Here is a 20192-nt window from a genome sequence, read left to right on the forward strand (position 1 = left end):
TTTCGTTTGCAAAACTGTTGGGAAAGATAGTGAGAATTATTATGAAATATAATTTTAAGCTTTATGTGAATTATATCTCCTCATAGCTAAGTATATAAATTCTAAAAAAAAAAAAAAAAAAAACAACAATCTGTTATTATATAGTACTATAGTAACAAAAAATAAGCTATGTTATATTGATTAAAAATTATCTCACCCTGCAATAACTAGTGGCAATGACCCACTGAGCATGACTAGTCTCTTTCCTTTCCACAATATAATGAGTAATTTTGCTGCCGCCATCATAAATGGGGGATTTCCAGATCAATGTAGCTGTATGTTTAGTGATATCTGATACTTCTAGAGGTGGCTGTGGTGGTCCTGGAAGTCCTAATAAAATATTAAGAATAGAATACAGTTAATTTTTATTGTAAAGAAAAGTAATTATAATACAAAAATATACATAGACAAAAGCATACTAATGCTTTTGTCCACACACACACACACACACACACACACACACACACACACACACACACACACACACACACACACACACACACACACACAAAATTATATGCAAGATTCAAAATGCTATTAAGCTTCGTTCATATTTAAGAGTGCCCATAATTTTAAAACATCAGAATTGCAGCAAAACCCTGCTACATAACAATGTAATTTCTCATTTTCACAATTTTTTTGTCAAAAAAAAAAAATGGAAAAAGAAGACTCTTTGAAAGCATATGATCCTGATATTATTTTGAAACTGAAATTTAATATCCATTTCAATCCTACTTTGAATGATCGTGCTTTGAAGTAAATGCATTTGATGAATGTGAAGTATTGGTTAAGTCAAAAATGTCAATATAAAAGGAATATTAGAAACTTGGTGTCATTCTGATACAGATAATGTTGAATTTTAATACAATGAGGTTGATGAGTACAGAAAGACAAACCTGGCAGAAGGTGTTACGCCTTTGATGAGGAAGTACACAGATTCAAAAATGATACAGCAGTGAATAGGCGTGATGTGTAACACTCAGCCAGTACTGCATTGACCATATTGTTGTTGACATGGCTGTTTAACAGTGAAAAAGTTATTATTTTTTTTCCCCATTCATCTGTTAGATAAGTTTGTATAAATGAATCTACTTTAGAAAATTAAACAGGTTGGACAGATTTGCATCATCACTGAGAATATGGTTCACATGGAGGTCCCCAAGGACTGCAGGACTGATAATTTACCCGAAATTCACAAAGGGGGCTCAAAGGGCAACACGAGTAATTACAGACCTTGTAGTTTAGCTTCTGTCCTGGGGAAAATAATGCAGTCACTGATAAAAGAAGCACTGCAGGATCATCTAGACAAGCCCACACAGAGCCGGATTAAGGTATGGGCTATCAGAGCTCCTGCCCACCATTCTTTAAGGGGCACCAAAAATAGAAAAACAATGGGGCAAAAAAATATATATATCCTCAGTATAGGACGTTGAAAAATAATTCTGCCCGGGGCGTGGAGTTATAGTTCAGACACAGCATAGGTTTGTTAAGGAGAAGTCTTGTCTGAACAATTTGATTGGATACTATGATGTGGTCACAAAGGAACTGGATGCAAAAAATAATTAAATTTTTTTTGATATCATATACTTGGATTTCAGGAAAACTTTTGATACTGTTGCATGTGGAAGACTGCTGCACAAATTGGAGCAGCAGTATGGCATTAAGGGTAAGTTGTGGCTAGGGATAAAGGGATGGTTAAGTGGGAGAAGACAGAGAGTAGTAATCAATGGACACTGCTCTTCATGGACAAATGTTATTAGTGGAGTCCCTCAGGGTTCGATGTTGGGACCATTGTTGTTTTCTGTATTTATCAATGTATTGATGAAGGTATATCAGGCATAATGTCCAAGTTTGCAGATTATATGAAGTTTGGCAGGGTTGTTAATGACAGTATGCTACTGCAACAGGATCTAGAAAAGTTGAGCAGATGGGCTGAGAGATGGCAACTGAAGTTTAACATTGACAAGTGCAAAGTACTACATATAGGTAGCAGTAACCCCATCCGCCATGAAAAGGGGCCTAAGGGATCAGAGCTAAGCGAGTCCGTGAAAATTACGCTGTTTACTAACTGTTTATGTTTTAATTCGGCAGTAAAAGTACTGATTCTTTTGGAAGTTGTTGGATCAGGGTATGATCCTTAAAATGAATCACAGCTCCTACACAAGTCTCTGTTTTAGACCCATCAGTATATATGAAAGTGTGACATGGATATTGTTCTTTGTATGCTGCATGTAACTGCTGGTAGTTTATTCTTGACAGAGTAGTTTCCCCCAGGTTTGAAAATACATGTCATATATGGGTTGAGCTATACACCATGGTGGAATATTCTGTGCAAACGTAGTAGTTATGGTGTCATAATTAAGCTCTCGGCTTAGTAGTAAATCTTTGGCAGGTCAATTCATTCGTGGATGGGCTTGGTATAAGTTTTTCCCAGTTATATGGAAACAGAAAGTCTCTATTTGGATGATCACTGATAGATTTTATCTTTACAGCATAGTGTAATAGCAAGTTCTGTCATCTAAGCTGTAGTGAGGGTTCATGTGTTTCTGCATAAAGGCTTTGTATAGGTGAAGTTCGGTAAGCTCCGAGTGCTATACGGAGTGCACTCGGAGCTTATCTCAGTGCACTTGGTTTTGCCAACTCGTAAACAGCTGCTCCATAATCTAGTTTGGAACAAACTATTGCTCGATAAAGTTTAAAAAGTGCATATCAATCTGCTCCCCATGTTGTTGCGGAAAGAACTTTGAGTATGTTTAATTTCTTGAGGCATGAAAGTCTGAATTGTTTAATGTGTTCAAGGAACATTAGTTTCTTATCCAAGAGCAGTCCTAAGAATCTTATACTTGGTACCACTGAGGTCATGTCTGTCAAGTTTCAGTTCAGAATCAGGGTGCAGGTTCCATTTTCTACAGAAATGTATACATGCAGTTTTTTGTGAGGAAATCCAAAAGCCTTGCAGCTGCCATTCTATATTTCACATATTCTGAGAGTGGTAGGAAATACTGAAATCATCAACATATAAAGCTGCATCATCGGTTCTTAGAATATGCTCCATTACAGTATTTATTTTAATAGCAAAAAGGGTAGTGCTAAGCACAGACCCTTGAGGGACACCTTCTTCTTGGGTGAAAACCTTTGAAAGGGTAGTCTGCAAGGTAACTTGATATGTCCAGTGTTGTAAGAAATTTTGGATGTATTTAGGAAGATACCCACGTAACCCAAGGAGGTATAGGTTTTGGAGGATTCCATAACCCCATGTCGTATCATTAGCTTTTTTTTTCTATATCAAAGCAGATCATGACATGATGTTCCTTTCAAATGAAGGCATATTCTGTATACTGATTTCTAATTTTTTTTTTTTTTTTTTAGGAGCATTAGCAACTAAGGCCATATTGCTCTGGGATATGCGGTGGTCATTCCCTGACCTTTCCGCATCCTCCGTATTTGGTGGTGACGAGCTCGAACCCCACTCTAATCAAGAAGCGTATGCTATGCACTGCTGCTCCTTCCCACCTGGCTACAGAGGCGCCCTCTAATTTTATAAGTAGGTCTAGTGTTGGGCGATTTTTCCTGAAACTATGCTATGCCGGGTTGAGAAGATTATTACTGTTAAAATGCCATGTTAAGTGAGCATTGATGATTTTTTACATAACTTTGCCTAGGCAACTTGATAAAGCAATTGGACAGTAGTCCCATGGGTCAGAGATATCCTTTCCCAGATTTGGGAAAGCTAAAGTTATTGCATGTTTTTCCTAGAAAACCAATTTCTATCTAGAAATTGGTTTTCTAGGAAAATTTTGTTATGCAAATCAAGTAATGCCATCAGGGATTGGTCGTCAAGTTCCGTTAAAATCATGTAGTGAATTTAGTTTGGTCCTACAGCACTTTGCTTTGTCTGGGATAGAGCAGTTTTCAATTCTTGGAATAATAATGGAAGGTTGTACTGTTCATCATTTCTTGTAGAAAAATTCAGTTTGTGTCTTTCTATTCTTGCCTTGTATGTTTGAAAACTGGGAGTATATGAGGTGGTTGCCAATGTTTTGCCCAATGCATTAGCTATTTCTGAAGGCTGTGCAGTGACTTGTACATTCCAGTTTAGGATTGGAGGTGGATTAATCTGGTATCTGCCATTCATTTTGTGATTTTATACCTGACATTTTGAGATGGTGTGAAACTTGTTAATGTGGATGCAAATTTTATCCAGGATGCTTTCCTACTGGCTTTTCTAACCTAACATATCTGGCTCTTGGTCGTGCCTTTTTGAAAGATATGAGGTTCTCTGTAGCGGTACATCTTTGAAAATTATTCCAGATTTTATTTCTCTCTCTTTTAGTGTATAAACATTCTTCATTCCGCCATGATTTTGGATGTGTTGGGAGGTGTGACAGTATTTTTGAAATAGTCTGCTCAGCCGCTTGAATTAGTTTATTTGTTACATATTGTACTGCTCCATCTAACGGTTTTTGCCTGATAATATCTGCATCCAATTTTGCAATAGATTTATACATTTTCCAATCAGCTTCATTTACTTTCCATCTGAGTTTTGTACGTGACTGACATGTGGTTCCTAATGCCATGGTAACGATTATCAGATAGTGATCACTGCTGAGAGGATCTCTGCGTACTGACCAATCAAGTATTGGAAATAATGTTGAAGAGCATATAGATAAGTCAATAACGGTGTGTTTCCGAATGGAAGATGCGTGTATGTATATGTGCTGTTGTTCAACACGGTTAAGTCATTCTGTTCTATCATTTTTTAATTAGTGTTACTCTCCGGTCTATGGCTGTGATACTCCACAAAGATTGTTGTTGTAATTGAGGATTTTTGGCACAAGGGCCTCCTGGGCCATATTGTGCCTGTTGATGAATTTATTATGACCGAAAATTGTATATTATGTCTTTCAGAGATGGTTATAAAACTTTATGTGTTTCAAGGATTGAAATAGTTCTTCAAAATTTGCATTTTTGCCAAGTATGTGTAATAAAGTTAAAGGTTCCTGCAAATTGGATAGAGAACAGAAACTGGATTTTTGGATAGTGGCGTACTGAGGAAATTCTATTAGAATATGTTTAATTGTTAGCTGGGTCTGACAGATGAGACATTGAGGAGGATTCTCTCCCATAAGCAAGAACAGATGTGTTGTATAAGAATGACAAATTCAAAGTTTTGCCAAAATAACTTCTTCTTGCCTGCTTCTCCTGAAACTAGACGTCCACAGCTGAGGTTCTTTTTTAATCTGAAATAGTTTATTATTGACTCGTGTTTGCCACAGTTCTGACCATTGGGTCCTACATGCTGTTTTAATAGTGGATTTATAATCAGTGTATGGGACTTTCAGATGGCAGAATGATGTACCGTCAGGATGTTTAACAGCATGATCTGCACGTTCATTACCTGGGATGCCAACATGACCAGGGATCCAGCAGAAGGTGACCATCTGGTTTGATGCTTGATACTGATATAATTTGTATCGGATCTGTTTCAGAATGGGATGGTGGGAAGAAGTAATGGCCTGAATGGCGGTGACTGCACTTAAGGAGTCAGTGTATATCAAAGCTTGTTTGAAATGCTGCTTCCTTATATTATCTAGGGCCAGTTTTATTGTATATAATTCTGCAGTAAAGATATTGCATTCGGTAGGAAGAGATACAGATATTGAGAAGGTGGAAGAAATTGCTGCAGCACCTATGGCTTCATCTGTTTTGGGGCCATCAGTGTAGATAAGCAGTTTTTCTGAGTTTTCTAAGATGAGCTTCATGTAGCTGCTGTAGGTTGTTTTGCAGGTAGTGTTTTAACCATCTCAGAAAGAAAGTATCACAACGAGGTTAAAATTGAATCCAGGGAAGTTCAGGAGAAGCATAGTCATCAAGGATTTGCTGAAAGTTAATATTCCAACAACATCAATAATATTGTAGAATTTTTACAGGTATCTTAGTGCATTGTTATTTAGTTTTCTTAACATTAAAGAGCAGACTCCATCCAGACCAGCAGCAGTACTGGATGTTTTATTGAGAGACTCAAAAAGTTCCTTTAGAGTGAATGGCTGATTGTACAGATGTGATACCTTAGTAGAGAATTTTTTTTTTTTTTTCCTGCAGATGCCTTAATTTTTTAAAGGTTTGGTTGTATGCTGATATACTACTGATATACTGGCAAATGATTTGCTTAATGCATTAGCTATTTCTGTTGGTACGGACAACTTCTATCCTTTCCAGTTTAGGATTGAGAATAGGTACTGCACATATTTACCATTAAGCGCTTGGATTTTCTTCCAGATGAGTCTGTTGTCCATGTCCTTTTTAATAGTGGAACTAAAATTTATCCAGGCATCTTTTTTGACTTTTCTTCTTATTTGGCGGAACTTCGCCTTCAGTCTTTTAAAGTTAATAAGATTACTGGATGTAGGAAATTTTCAAAACAAATTCAAAGCTCTATTTTTTTCTTGTTATCATATGTGCATTCCTGATTCCACCAATAACTGCTGTGTTTACACTTCCCAGGTTGAGATTTATGTATTGAAGAAGTAGCAGCATGTAATATCTGGTAGGTTATATGATTGGTGATATTATCTATGGGCTGAGACTGGATTATATCATTGTCAAACTGAGTTAGACAGAAGTATTCATGCCAACATGCCCTACAGAATTTCCAGTTGGAGCTCTGTGATGGGAACATGTTTACTCGTGTTTGTATCTTGAAAGGATCAGTAGATGATCTCTGTTTAGTGGGTTATCTAGAACTGAGCACTCCATATTGGCATATATGGAGGGAGAACAGATTGTAAGGTCTATTGCAGTCATGGATCCTGTAGAAAAATGGATATATGTAGGCTCACCAGTGTTTAATAGGGTAAGATGATGAGTATCCAGCAGGGCTTCTATTAGTTTGCCCCTTTTGTCAACTTTTGTGAGATCTCCATAGCGGATGATGAGTATTGAAGTCTCCGAATAAACAGAAGGGAGATGGCAGCTGATCTATTAAGTTTTCTAAGTCATCCAGAGAGAAAGAGAATTAGGAGGGAGATAAACAGAAGCTACTGCGAGAGTAATACCAATTACAATGTGCACTGCCACTACCTCAAAAGGAGTCTGAAGAGAAACATGTTTGGATGGAATGCTGTTTCTGAAAATAATCATCACCCCTCCATGAGCAGGCATGTCTATACTCCTATCGCATCTAAAGATAGCACAATTCTTAATGGTAGGACACACTCGCGAATTTAAGAGAGAGTTTCCTGTAAAGCTATGGCAGCTGACTTGTATTGATTGATAAGATCCTGCAAATCATCTTTTGTATTCCGAAAGCCTCTACAATTCCATTGAAGGATTCTTTCCCTTTCCATTATGTGGTTTTACGGCATGTTTTTGGTTCTGACTGCTTTTTAGTTGTATTTTCTTGTATCTATCTATTTTTGTTTTGTCTTTCTTAGAAAAGAAAGGGCGGGTCACATCCATCTCATTGGTTGCATGTAATTCTAGGATTCCATCATCTGAGTCATGGAGTTCATCAATGTGCATTTAGGTGGAGAGTGACGATTGTGATTTCACAGTTTCTGACACTTTTGCTTTTGTTGAGGAAACACCAGTTGGTATGATAAAGGTTAAGGCTCTGGATAGACTGAGCAAGCTCAGTGCTGATGGCATTCTTCCTCTTGCTCAGACTACAGCACATGAGGGGACATAAATTCAAATTGAGAAAGGATGGTTGCAGTACAGCTTGTGTGAAAGTTTGCCTTTAGCTAGCATGTGGTTGATTGTTGGAACAAACTTCCATCTGTTGTTGTTGTGGAAGTGGGTAGTTTGAATAAATTCAAGGAAGAGATAAACAAACTACTGGAGCAGATGGCAGGTGATGTGGGAAGATTTTTTTTTGACATGCTTTATAAGCTTGCCTTCTTGCATCATTTTCCACCAGTAATAATAATACTAAAATTCTCAAATAAAAAAAAAAAATTGTCATCAACAAAACAAGAATTATATAAAAAAATATATATAATACAAATAAAAATAATAGGAGGTAGTGACAAAACAGAATGTCTAGAATGAAAAAACATTAATTCAATAAACTGGACTATATATTAATTAAATGAGTTACCTGTGACAAAAAGATTAAAACAAGCTTCAGCTGCTCCACTGTCATTTTTCACAATGACTTTATAAGCACCTTCATCATTTTTGTGAACTTCTCTTAGAAAAATAATAACATATTCATCAAATACAGTGTATTTTAAGTGACCATTTTCTTTTAGTTCTTCTCCATTTTTATAAAGATTTACTTCAAATGGTAAAGTTCCAGAAAAGAATATCTTCACTTTGCCATTATCATTTTCAGGAAAGCATACTGAATTAGGACACCTCTCAATCTTTGGTGGTGCTGTACAAAAAAAAAGAAAAAAAAAAAAAGTAAAAAAAAAAATTTTAAATGATGTTCAATAATAATTGAAGTGGCTTAACCAGGACTACAAATTTTGCCTAACTAAAAAGAAAGACAGTCATATTTCACTCATAAAAAACAGCCCAATAATAAAAAATCATTATTTAAAAAATGTTTGTGAAGATTAAAATTATATATGAATTTATCCAATAGACTTAAAAGCTCCATCCAATACATATCAATATTCACAGTTTTATTTCTTTCAGTGTTCAATTCTAAAGTTTCCAAAAATAAGTTACTATTTCTCTTATCTTGTTTTTACGTAGGTCATAGGAGATAGCCTTAAAATTTCAGAGATCAATGCTTGTAAATTAAATTATTTAATGTAATTTTATTCATTTACAGACTTAATTAAATTCAGTACTGTGATCACTCCCACCTACTGAGTCTATTACCTGCAGATTCTCAATGCATGAAGAATCACTGCTGATAATTTAACCCCAGGGCTCACATCTAGTGAGTATGGGCTTGGCACACCCAGGGTCCTGAGCTGGATATCATCATTCTTCTCTTTCTTGGTGATTCCCTTCTACTTTTGTCTCTCTCTCTCTCTCTCTCTCTCTCTCTCTCTCTCTCTCTCTCATTGTAACTCGGGAACTTTTTTTTTCCTGGTGCAGCATAAGCCTCAGGCTTCCTTGCATCATATGACTATTAATAATAATCATAATAATAACCAGATCAAAAATACTGCTTATTATTACTACTGTAGAAAACAGTCATCCAATAAATCTATAAAAGTCTTACTTGCCGTGAGTGAGTGACCAACCCACAAATTCAAGGAATGACTCTAAAAGTGAAAATTCTCCCTTATACAAGACATTTGGAATTACTGGCCCATTCTATTTCTCAGTGTAGTTGTTTCAGTATACTCACCACAGTTTTTAGGGGTATAGCACACTCCTACGCTTGTTTTTGTTTTCCAGGTGCTGGTGATTATGTCACAACAAATCAACTGTGGATGGGTGAAACACAAATGGATGGGTGAAATAAGGGTTTTTTTTTTTTTTTTTTTTTTTGGCTGATGCTATATAAGCTTGCTTTCTTGCATCATGTGTCTTTGCTAATGCTAACTCAATGTTGCAATGGCCGCCCATGTTGATTGGGTGCACTGCTTTGGATTTAATATGCTTCTTAACTAAGAGATAACCACCCCACTCCTCCCATCCTGTCTGTCCTTCCTATGTACATTGTACTCCCCATATTCAAACTGAAAATTGCTTAAGACTGAGTGACACCATATCTCCGATATCCCTACAATGTTTACATTCGATGACTTCATCAAATTCATTTACAGTGGTCCTGGCATTAATGTATGTTTTATAACAGTAGAGTAGAAAACTTACTTCTTGTCCAAAATTCTATTTTCTTCTTGTCCAAAATTCTATTTTCTTCTTGTCCAAAAAATTGGAAAACTGCTAGTTAGGGGGTATACATGGACTAATGGATTAACAGTGGCTGCTGGTAGAGATGAAAGTGATTCTTGCACTGCTTCTATTAGAATGAACAGCAGCCTGGAAAACAAGGTGTAGGGAATTCCAGAGACTTCTGGGAGTCATTGCAGAAAAGTAAATACATGGGCTGTATTAGATAGCTAAGAATAGGAACAGATGCATGTACACTTGTGTGTACACCAATGCTAGGAGTTTGGCAAATAAATTTGATGAATTTGAGGTGTTGGCCAAAACATCAAAGGCAGGAATTGTTTGAATATCAGAGACGTGGTGTCACACAGATATAAGGAATGCAGAACTGGAATTTGGGGAGTACAATGTGTACAGGAAGGATAGACAGGATAGGAAGGGAAGAGGAGTTATGTTATTAGTTAAGAAACACATAAAATCCCAGGAAGTACAGGCAGTCGACAGAGCAGTGTCAAGTCAGTTTGGTGTGACATAAGCACTGGGAAAGCAAAATAGGAGTGTGTTATAGGCCTAATGGCTCTGATGAGTATAATAAACAACTGCACTGAGAAATAGAGTGGGACAGTAAATCAGAGTGTCTTATAATGTGGGGATTTTAATTTCCCAGATATTGACTGGAATTTGAGAGTTGGTCCCTCACACACTAGCAAGGCTTTTGTGGATTTATTAGATGATTGTTTTCTACAGCAGCATAACCGGGAGGCAACTAAAGGGAGTAATACTCTTGATCTGATTATCATAAGTAATCAGATCAGTAATGACTCTTCATGCATTAAGAATCTGCAGATAAAGGAACCACTAGGTGACAGTGATCACAGTGTGCCAAAGTGGGATTTACTCAAAAAATAATTACCATCAGGGGTAAAAGGAAGGGTTTTTGCTTTTCTAAAGGTGACTAATGATGTTACCAACAGCAAATTCAAAATAGGAAGCATTCAAAGAATTAATCTTCAAAGCTACTAGACTTTTCATACCAACTAAGAAATATTGTTCAAGGTTTAGGCCTAAATGGATGTCAGATGAACTAATGAGACATATGGCAGAGAAGAAAAATGCATGGGATACATATAAATTAATGGGTGACATGGAAGCCTATGATAGATATAAGCTGGTCTGTAACCAAATCACAAAGGAGATTAGGCAGGCAAAGGCAGATTATGAGAAATCCTTGGCAAAGGATGCAAAGAAAAACAGAAAAGAGTAACCTATGTAAACTCTAGAATGAAGGGGATGAATCAGATTGATCCACTTGATATCGATGGTTCAACTGTTGATGATCCTGCTCAGGTAGCTAACGAAATAAATGAATATTTTTCATCTATATTCACACGTGAGTTATTCAGGGAGGGGAATGCCAGAAGTTTATCAAACTCTAACAGGAAGCCAAGTGATTTTGTAATAAATGAGAGCAAAGTGGAGGAGAAATTTTTGCTGATAAACATAAGAAAGGCGCATGGGGTGGATGGGATTTATCCAGTTATATTAATGGAGGCAGCAAAGTAAGTAAGCAAACCCTAAGCCATGATTATGAGAGCTTCATTGGACTCAGGGGAGTCCCGATTCACAAAGCAGGATCGAAGGGCGACACAAGTACAGGTAGTTCTCGACATTAGGAGTTAATCTGTTGTTGTTGTTGCTGTTTTTGTTGTTGTTGTAATTGAGGATTTTTGGCACAAGGGCCTCCTGGGCCATATTGTGACTGTTCATGAATTTCTTATGACTGAAAATTGTATATTATGTCTTTCAGAGATGGTTATATAACTTTGTGCATTTCAAGTATTGAAATAGTCCTTCAAAATTTGCATTTTTGCCAAGTATGTGTAATAAAGTTAAAGGTTCGTGCAAATTGGATAGAGAACAGAAACTGGATTTTTGGATAGTTGCGTACTGAGGAAATTCTATTAGAGTATGTTTAATTGTTAGCTGGGTCTGACAGATGAGACATTGAGGAGGATTCTCTCCCATAAGCAAGAACAGATGTGTTGTATAAGAATGACAAATTAAAAGTCTTGCCAAAATAACTTCTTCTTGCCTGCTTCTCCTGAAACTAGACGTCCACAGCTGAGGTTCTTTTTTAATCTGAAATAGTTTATTATTGACTTGTGTTTGCCACAGTTCTGACCATTGGGTCCTACATGCTGTTTTAATAGTGGATTTATAATCAGTGTATGGGACTTTCAGATGGCAGTGTGATGTACAGTTAGGATGTTTAGCAGCATGATCCGCACATTCATTACCTGGGATGCCGACATGACAAGGGATCCAGCAGAAGGTGACCATCTGGTTTGATGTTTGATATTGATATAATCTGTATCGGATCTGTTTCAGAATGGGATGGTGGGAAGAAGTAACAGCCTGAATGGCAGTGACTGCACTTAAGGAGTCAGTGTATATCAAATCTTTCTTGAAATGCTGCTTAATTATATTATCTAGGGCCAGTTTTATTGCATATAATTCTGCGGTATGGATACTGCATTCAGTAGGAAGAGATACAGATATTGAGAAGGTGGAAGAAATTGCTGCAGCACCTATGGCTTCATCTGTTTTAGAGCCTTCAGTGTAGATAAGCAGTTTTTCTGAGTTTTCTAAGATGTGGGCGTCATGTAGCTGCTGTAGGTTGTTGTTTTGCAGGTATGACAAGAAACATAACAAAAACATGATGAGGTGAAAATTGAATCCAAGGAAGTTCAGGAGAAGCATAGTCATCAAGGATATGCTGAAAGTTAATATTCCAACTGCTCATGATCTCTTGCAATCGAACATCCGCTGGGCGGTTTTTATTAGGTTTATTACGGTATAATATTACATTTTGAGGATCAAACAGGAATTTCCAGCTGGGGTGAGATGGAATACTTTTAATTTTTGCAGCATAATTACAAAGTAAGGTTTTTTGCCTGAGGTGCAATGGGGGTTCATTTGCCTCAATATATAGGCTGTAGACTGGAGATGTTCTGAAGGCTCCCACGTCTATCCTTAGGACACTATGGGGAATTGTATTTAGCCGCAACAAGGAACTGTTCCTTGCAGAATCATACACAGGTGATCCATAATCTAAGTGGGACTGAATTAAAGTTCTATAGAGATGTGATAGTGAGTGTCCATCAGCACCTCAGGAGTTAGTGGAGACAGCTCTTATAATGATCAATTTCTTTAGACAGGCCATTCTAAGCTAGACTATATGATTGGAAAAATTAAGTTTATTGTCTAGATATAAACCGAATAAATGAAAGTTATTGGTAAGAGGAATCAGGTTATTTTTTAAATATATTTCAGAATCTGGATGTAGTTTGCGTATTTTGCAGAAATGCATTGCTGTTGATTTATTTTCTGCTAAGGAATAGCCATTCTGTTGCACCTTTCTATTCTGGTTATGGATATTTCAAGTTGCCTTTCAATGACATTCATAGTTTTTGACTGACAAGAGATAATCAGTCATTGGCAAACATGTATGATTCAATTGTTTTTGTTATGTTTCGTGTCATATTAGTAATTCATATTGTGAATATTGTGCTTAGGATGGAACCCTGTGGTACACCTTCTTCTTGTTCAAATGGTTTGGATAAACTATTCATATATCTGTCCTGAAACTTTCTGGGTATAGAAAGTTCTGTATAAATTGGGATAACTGCCCCTTCAATCCAAAAGAATGAGGGTCCTGAAGGACACCATATCACCATGTGGTGTCAAAAGCTTTCTCAATATCTACATTAACCATGACCAGATGCTGTCTTCTTACGAAAGCATTGCAGATGTTTGCTTCTGCTTTGATCATCACATCTAAGGTTGAGCGATTCTTCCGAAACCCATACTGATTTATGTTTAGCAGATTGGATTGTTGCTTTCCAGAAACCACGTTAGCCGCTTATGTACCATTTTTTCTAAGACTTTTCCTAAACAGCCAGTCGGTGAAATCAGCCTGTAATTATGCAGGATGCTATGATCCTTTACTAGTTTCTGAAAAGCCAGAACAATCGAGTGCAACCAGGATTGTGGGTAACTATTATCTAAAAATATTCTATTGAAGAATTTCAATGGGGAGCTTAGTACATCGTTTAGTTTTTTTAACATTAAAGAGCAGACTCCATCCAGACCAGCAGCAGTACTGGATGTTTTATCGAGAGACTCAAAAAGTTCCTTTAGAGTGAATGGCTGATTGTACAGATGTGATACCTTAGAAGAGAAATTTATTTTTTGTTTTTCTGCAGATACCTTAATTTTTTGAAAGGTTTGGTTGTATGTGAACACTGCTGATATACTTGCAAATGATTTGCCTAATGCATTAGCTATTTCTGTTGGTGCGGACGACACTCCTGTTCTTTCCATTTTAGGATTGAGGATGGGTACTGCATGTATTTACCATTAAGTGCTTGGATTTTCTTCCAGATGAGTCTGTTGTCCATGTCCTTTTTAATAGTGGAACTAAAATTTATCCAGGCATCTTTTTTGACTTTTCTTCTTATTTGGCAGAACTCTGCCTTGAGTCTTTTAAAGTTAATAAGATTACCAGATGTAGGAAATTTTAAAAACAAATTCCATGCTCTTTTTTTTCTTGTTTAGCATATGTGAATTCCTGATTCCACCAATAACTGCTATGTTTATATTTCCCAGGTTGAGATTTAGGTATTGAAGAAGCAGCAGCATGTAATATCTCGTAGGTTATATGATTGGTGATATTATGTATGGGCTGGGAATGGATTATATCATCGTCAAACTGAGTTAGACAGAAGCATTCATGCCAATGTGCCCTATGCAATTTCCACTTGGAGCACTGTGATGGGAACAAGTTTACTCATGTTTATATCTTGCAAAGGATCGGTAGATGATCACTTTTTTTTTTTTTTTTTGGTAGTTGTTGGCGCACGGGCTTTTGTGGCCATAATGCACCTCCCAAGGTTTTTGCAGTACTTTGATCCAAGCCCGAGGCAGGATTCAAACCCGCGTCCTTTGGGTTGCCAGGCAGGCACTTTATCCATATGATCACTTTTAAGTGGGTTATCTAGAACTGACCACTCCGTATTGGCATATATGGATGGAGAATAGATTGTAAGGTCTATTGCAGTCATGGATCCTGTAGAAAAATGGATATATGTAGGCTCACCAGTGTTTAATAGGGTAAGATGATGAGTATCCAGCAGGGCTTCTATTAGTTTGCTCCTTTTGTCAACTTTTGGAGATCCCCATTGCGGATGATGAGCACTGAAGTCTCAGAATAAACAGAAGGGAGATGGCAGCTGATCTATTAAGTTTTCTAAGTAATCCAAGGAGAAAGAGAAATTAGGAGGGAGATATACAGAAGCTATTGTGAGAGTACCAATTACAATGCACACCATTGTAATTGGTACTCTCACATCGCCATCTCTCCATGAGCTATCATGTCTATACTCCTATCGCGTCTAAAGATAGCATAGTTCTTAATGGTAGGACCCACTCGAGAATTTAAGAGAGAGTTTCCTGTAAAGCTATGGCAGCTGGCTTGTACCAATCGATAAGATCCTGCAAATCATCTTTTGTATTCCGAAAGCCTCTACAATTCCATTGAAGGATTCTTTCCCTTTCCATTATGTGGTTTTATGGCATGTTTTTGGTTCTGACTGCTTTTTAGTTGTAGTTTGCTTGTATCGATCTATTTTTGTTTGGTCTTTCTTAGAAAAGAAAGGGCGGGTCACATCCATCTCATCAGTTCCATGTAATTCTAGGATTCCATCACCTGAGTCATCATCAATGTCCATTCCGGTGGAGAGTGATGTTTGTGATTTTGCGATTTTTGACACTTTTGTTTTTGTTGAGGAAACATTGGTTGGTATGGTATTTGGGGCTTTGTTCAGTTGTTTAGTGAGAAGGAGACTGTTTCGAGGTAGCAAGCAACGAACGTGCCCAATTAACAATGTATATATTCGGAGGAACTGATACATCAGTTTGAATCCTCACTGATTGGAAATGTTGAGTGCCAATGGCATACATACGCTTTGTTTCTGTTTTCATTATTTGTCTTCTTGCCTCCGAGTATGTCACTTTGTTTTCTACTTTATATTTTTGAATTTTTTTTCTTTGCTTCCATAGTTCACGTTTTTGAGAAAGCTGGATGGTTACCCTTAAATTTTGTGCAATGCAGAGTGGTAATGGTGCAATCAGATTGATTATTCTCTTTTGATCCACAATTAGGACATATTGCCTCACCTCGACATGCAGTCTGGGAGGGTCCGTATTGTTAGCATTTGTAGCACTTGATGGGATTTGGGATGTATGATTGGACACGGCAATGCAGATAGCCTGCTTTCACAGATGATCGTAAGTTAGGAGTGTTAAAAGTGAGAATTATGCTCCTTGTTGGAGCATAATTCTCACTTTTACCATCTTTTCGAGTCAAAATTCTCCTTGCTTGCATGACTTTTTGTTCATGTAGCTGTTTGACAATTTCCTGCTCTGATACTGTTAATAAATCCCATTCTGTTATTACTCCCTTAGAGAAGTTTAGTGTGGCATGGGAAGTAACTTTTATTGGGTGTCCTCCAAAAGTTGTGAGCTTTAATAGCTTTGTAAAATATTGAGGTTGGGTAGGCTCAACCAAAAGATCACCGGATTGAAGTCACCTAACTGATTTAGGTGGGCTTGCAGCAGTTTCTGCACAAGGAAAGGTGATTATTTGCTCAGAGGCCATTCAGAGAGTGAATGTAAGATGAGGAAAGCTGATATCTCCTCTTGAGGGGGTTGTTTTCAACCTGTTAGTTTGAGAAAAGTCATTTTCATTGTCCTTTGTCATTGTTTTTGAGCTCGATCTCTAAAGGTGGAAATGAACTGTTTTCCATCTTTGCTCCTTTCAGCCCTGGGAGAGTGGATTTCTTCTCCCAGGTTACCGGCCCCACCAGGGGGAAGCAGGAGCAATGCGCTAGCATGACCAAGAGATACGTTAGTTTGCTTAGGGTCTCGGCCCCCTCTATCTTTCATTTATGATAACAACGAAAGTGTAGTGCATTTTAATGATTTGAATTGGTAACTAATACAATTTACAAACCACGCTCACGACCTTTTATATGGCCTTAAAGTCACGCTCGTGACCTTATAAGTGAAATTTTAGAGAGATAAATAGCTTAAGTATACAGCAAAAATTTCAACTTCCAAGATCTTGAAACAAATTAACAAAAACAATGTGTTATTGGGTTCACATTACGAAATTTTAACAATACGATGGTGCTTCTGGAACTATCGTAAAGCAGGATACAGTGTATTGTATAGCTAAGCATGTGGTTTTGAATGCGGTATTTATGAATGTTTAACATTCATTTTTTGCAATTAATGTTCATATTTTCGATTTTGTTGATACTTGATTCTTGGGAGAAAAAAGCGAGAACTGCCTGTAATTACAGACCTGTTAGTTTAACTTCTGTTCCAGGGAAATTAATGGAGGCACTGGTTAAAGAAGCACTGCAGGATCATCTAGACAAGTCTTCAGTTATATCTCAGACACAGCATGGATTTGTTAAGAAAAGGTTTTGTCTGACCAATTTGATTGGAAACTATGATGTGGTCACAAAGAAACTAGATGCAAAGAATAATTTTGATATATTTGGATCTTAGAAAGGCTTTTGATACTGTTGCACATGGAAGACTGCTGCCCAAATTGGAGCAGTGTGGCATTTGAGGCAAATTGCTGCTGTGGACAGTGGCGGACTGGTTAGGGTGTCAGCTTTCACGATGGCAAGTGGGCCCCCTTGCAATAACATTAAACAATATGTTAAATGTTAAAAATTAAATGATAGCCTTATAGTTGTGGGTGGGCCCCCTTTGTCTCCTTGTAACCAATATTTTTAGACCCAGTCCACAATTGGCTATGGATAAAGAGTTATGGTTGAGGGGGAGAAGACAGAGAGTGGTAATCAATGGACATTGCTCTTCGTGGACTATTGTTATTAGTGGAGTTCCCCAGGGTCCAGTGTTGGGTCCACCACTGTTGTTTTCTTTTTTTTTTATTAATGATATTGATGATGGGATATCAGGCTTAATGTCCAAGTTTGCAGATGATACAAATGTCGGCAGGGTTGTTAATGACAGTACGCTGCTGCAACAGGATCTAGAAAAGTTGAGCAGATGAGCTGAGAGGTGGCAACTGAAGTTTAACATTGACAAATGTAAATTACTGCATATGGAAAGCAGTAATCCCAGAGTAACATATCAACCGTGTGGTACTACATTGACAATGGTTGGCAATGAAAAGGACCTGAGGGTAATTGCGCAGGCAGTATAAATTGAAAATTTATTTATTTATTTATTTATAATGATTAATACGCGACTGACTGTGCCAAAATCTATAGCCCAGTATTTGAAGGAATATCGTGAAATAAAAATGAAATTCAACAAGAGTGTTTCATTATGCCTGGGAGTTCTCAGTTCAGACAGTCTGCAATAGTAGCTCATGGTGTCTTGTCAATGATATACGGGAATTTTTCTAGCTGCATATGGAATATGGGATAAGGAGGTGATTATCCCCTTGTATAAGGGGTATAAGGGGATAATCACCTCCTTGTATAAGGGGATAATGGTCAGGCCACACCTTGAGTACTGTATACACATCTGGAGGCCTCATTTTAAGAAGGATGTAGAGCTGCTGGAATAAGTACAGAGAAGGGCAACAAGATTAGCGAATTGAACAAAGGGTTGCTCTTACGAAGAAAAGCTTAAATTTAGCAAATTACAGTGTCTGGAGACTAGGCACCCGTGAGGTGATCTGATTGAGGCATATAAAGCCTTGAATGGTTTGAGCATGCTCAATGCTGATGGGATTCTTCCTCTTGCTCAGAATAATCACCTGAGAGGGCATAAATTCAAATTGAGGAAAGACGCGACTGACTGTGCCAAAATCTATAGCCCAGCATTCAAAGGAATATCGTGAAAGAAAGATGAAATTCAACAAGAGTGTTTCGTTATGCCTGGGAGTTCTCAGTAGGATAGATGTGCGGAAGCTTGCCTTTAGCCAGCGGGTGGTTGATTGCTTGAAAAAACTTCCATCTGTCATTGTAGAAGTTTATAGCTTAAATAGATTCAAGGCAGAACTAGACAAACACTTGGAGCGAGTGGATGAGTGAAACAAGAAAGGTTTTTTGACGTTAAAAACGTTTTTACCAGCGTTATTTGGAAAAAAGCGTTAAGTTACCTAGAAATCATCATGAAATCCAATGCACGTGCTTTGTGACACAACAAGTACAACGCATGCACCCAAGAAAACTCAATTGTACGCAACAAGTGCTGTGACGTAACAAGTTGCAGTGATGCAACCACTACAATTGAGCAGTGATGCACTACATTATACCGTTATATCAGCATAAATACCGTGCTGTTTCTTGTATTTTGTCTGTCTTGTGAACTCCTCTGACCATTTGGTCATCCCAGAGTATAGACAGAAAATTTATTTATTTATTTATTTATAATGATTAATACGCGACTGACTGTGCCGAAATCCACAGCCCAGTGTTCAAAGGAATATCGTGAAAGAAAGATGAAATTCAACAAGAGTGTTTCGTTATGCCTCGGAGTTCTCAAACAGCATCCAAAAAAAGTTGAGCTGAAATAATGAAGTAATATCTTGAATGGAAGAAAAGGAAATTAGAAATTCAAACTATTCTGAATCATTATGAAATTTAACCACAGAGTTCTACTATGCTTGATACTTGTCAACTACAGAGTTCTACAATGCCTGATACTTATTAGGAATCTAAACCTCCAGCATTCCTTCATTCGTTTAGCGAATGTAGGAATATTGTGCATGAAAAAAAGTGAAATTAGAAAAGGCTAATAATGAGATTCCTGATTATATCCCTATAGTGTCTACATGAGCTAACAGTGAGTTTGAAAAACTAGTGTACAAAGACCCATTTGGATTTAGTTGTAATGTTTGTGATTGTTTATGGTTTCGATTAGATTTGAAACGATTTCCAACAACTTCATATGAATTACTTCAAAATGAATTTCATTTACACAAAGTGAGTACTTTCATGATGTGTAATACGTGTCATACTTCATTAAAAGAGGGAAGGATACCAACTATAGCCACGTCAAATGGATTTATATAACCAAACATATCCTACTCATTTGCTTCCACTCGATGTTGTAACTGAGCATTTGATGTCCCCACGATTACCCTTAATGCAAATTCGTCATTAATTTTATGAACATGGACAATATGGGATCATTGGACAAGTAATAAATGTACCAGTAAACATTAATATGATGGTTCATCAATTACCTAGACGACGATTATGCCATTAATGTACATATAAAACAAAGACTCATACATAAATCAT

General features: G+C 37.2%; 1 protein-coding gene across 1 annotated transcript in view; it reads right to left on the reverse strand.

The window, feature by feature from the left end:
• Window positions 1–20192, reverse strand: part of LOC150087120 (twitchin-like) — a 3511780-nt gene that overhangs the window by 704977 nt on the left and 2786611 nt on the right. Inside the window, 2 exon segments of the mRNA XM_090372971.1 lie at window positions 197–369; window positions 8138–8416. Of these exon segments, the coding sequence (XP_090229097.1) occupies window positions 197–369; window positions 8138–8416 (452 nt within the window).

The sequence above is a fragment of the Mastigoproctus giganteus genome, chromosome 4 (assembly GCF_048544385.1).
Source record: "Mastigoproctus giganteus isolate SK-2022 chromosome 4, ASM4854438v1, whole genome shotgun sequence".
In the NCBI taxonomy this organism is placed as follows: Eukaryota; Metazoa; Arthropoda; class Arachnida; order Uropygi; family Thelyphonidae; genus Mastigoproctus; species Mastigoproctus giganteus.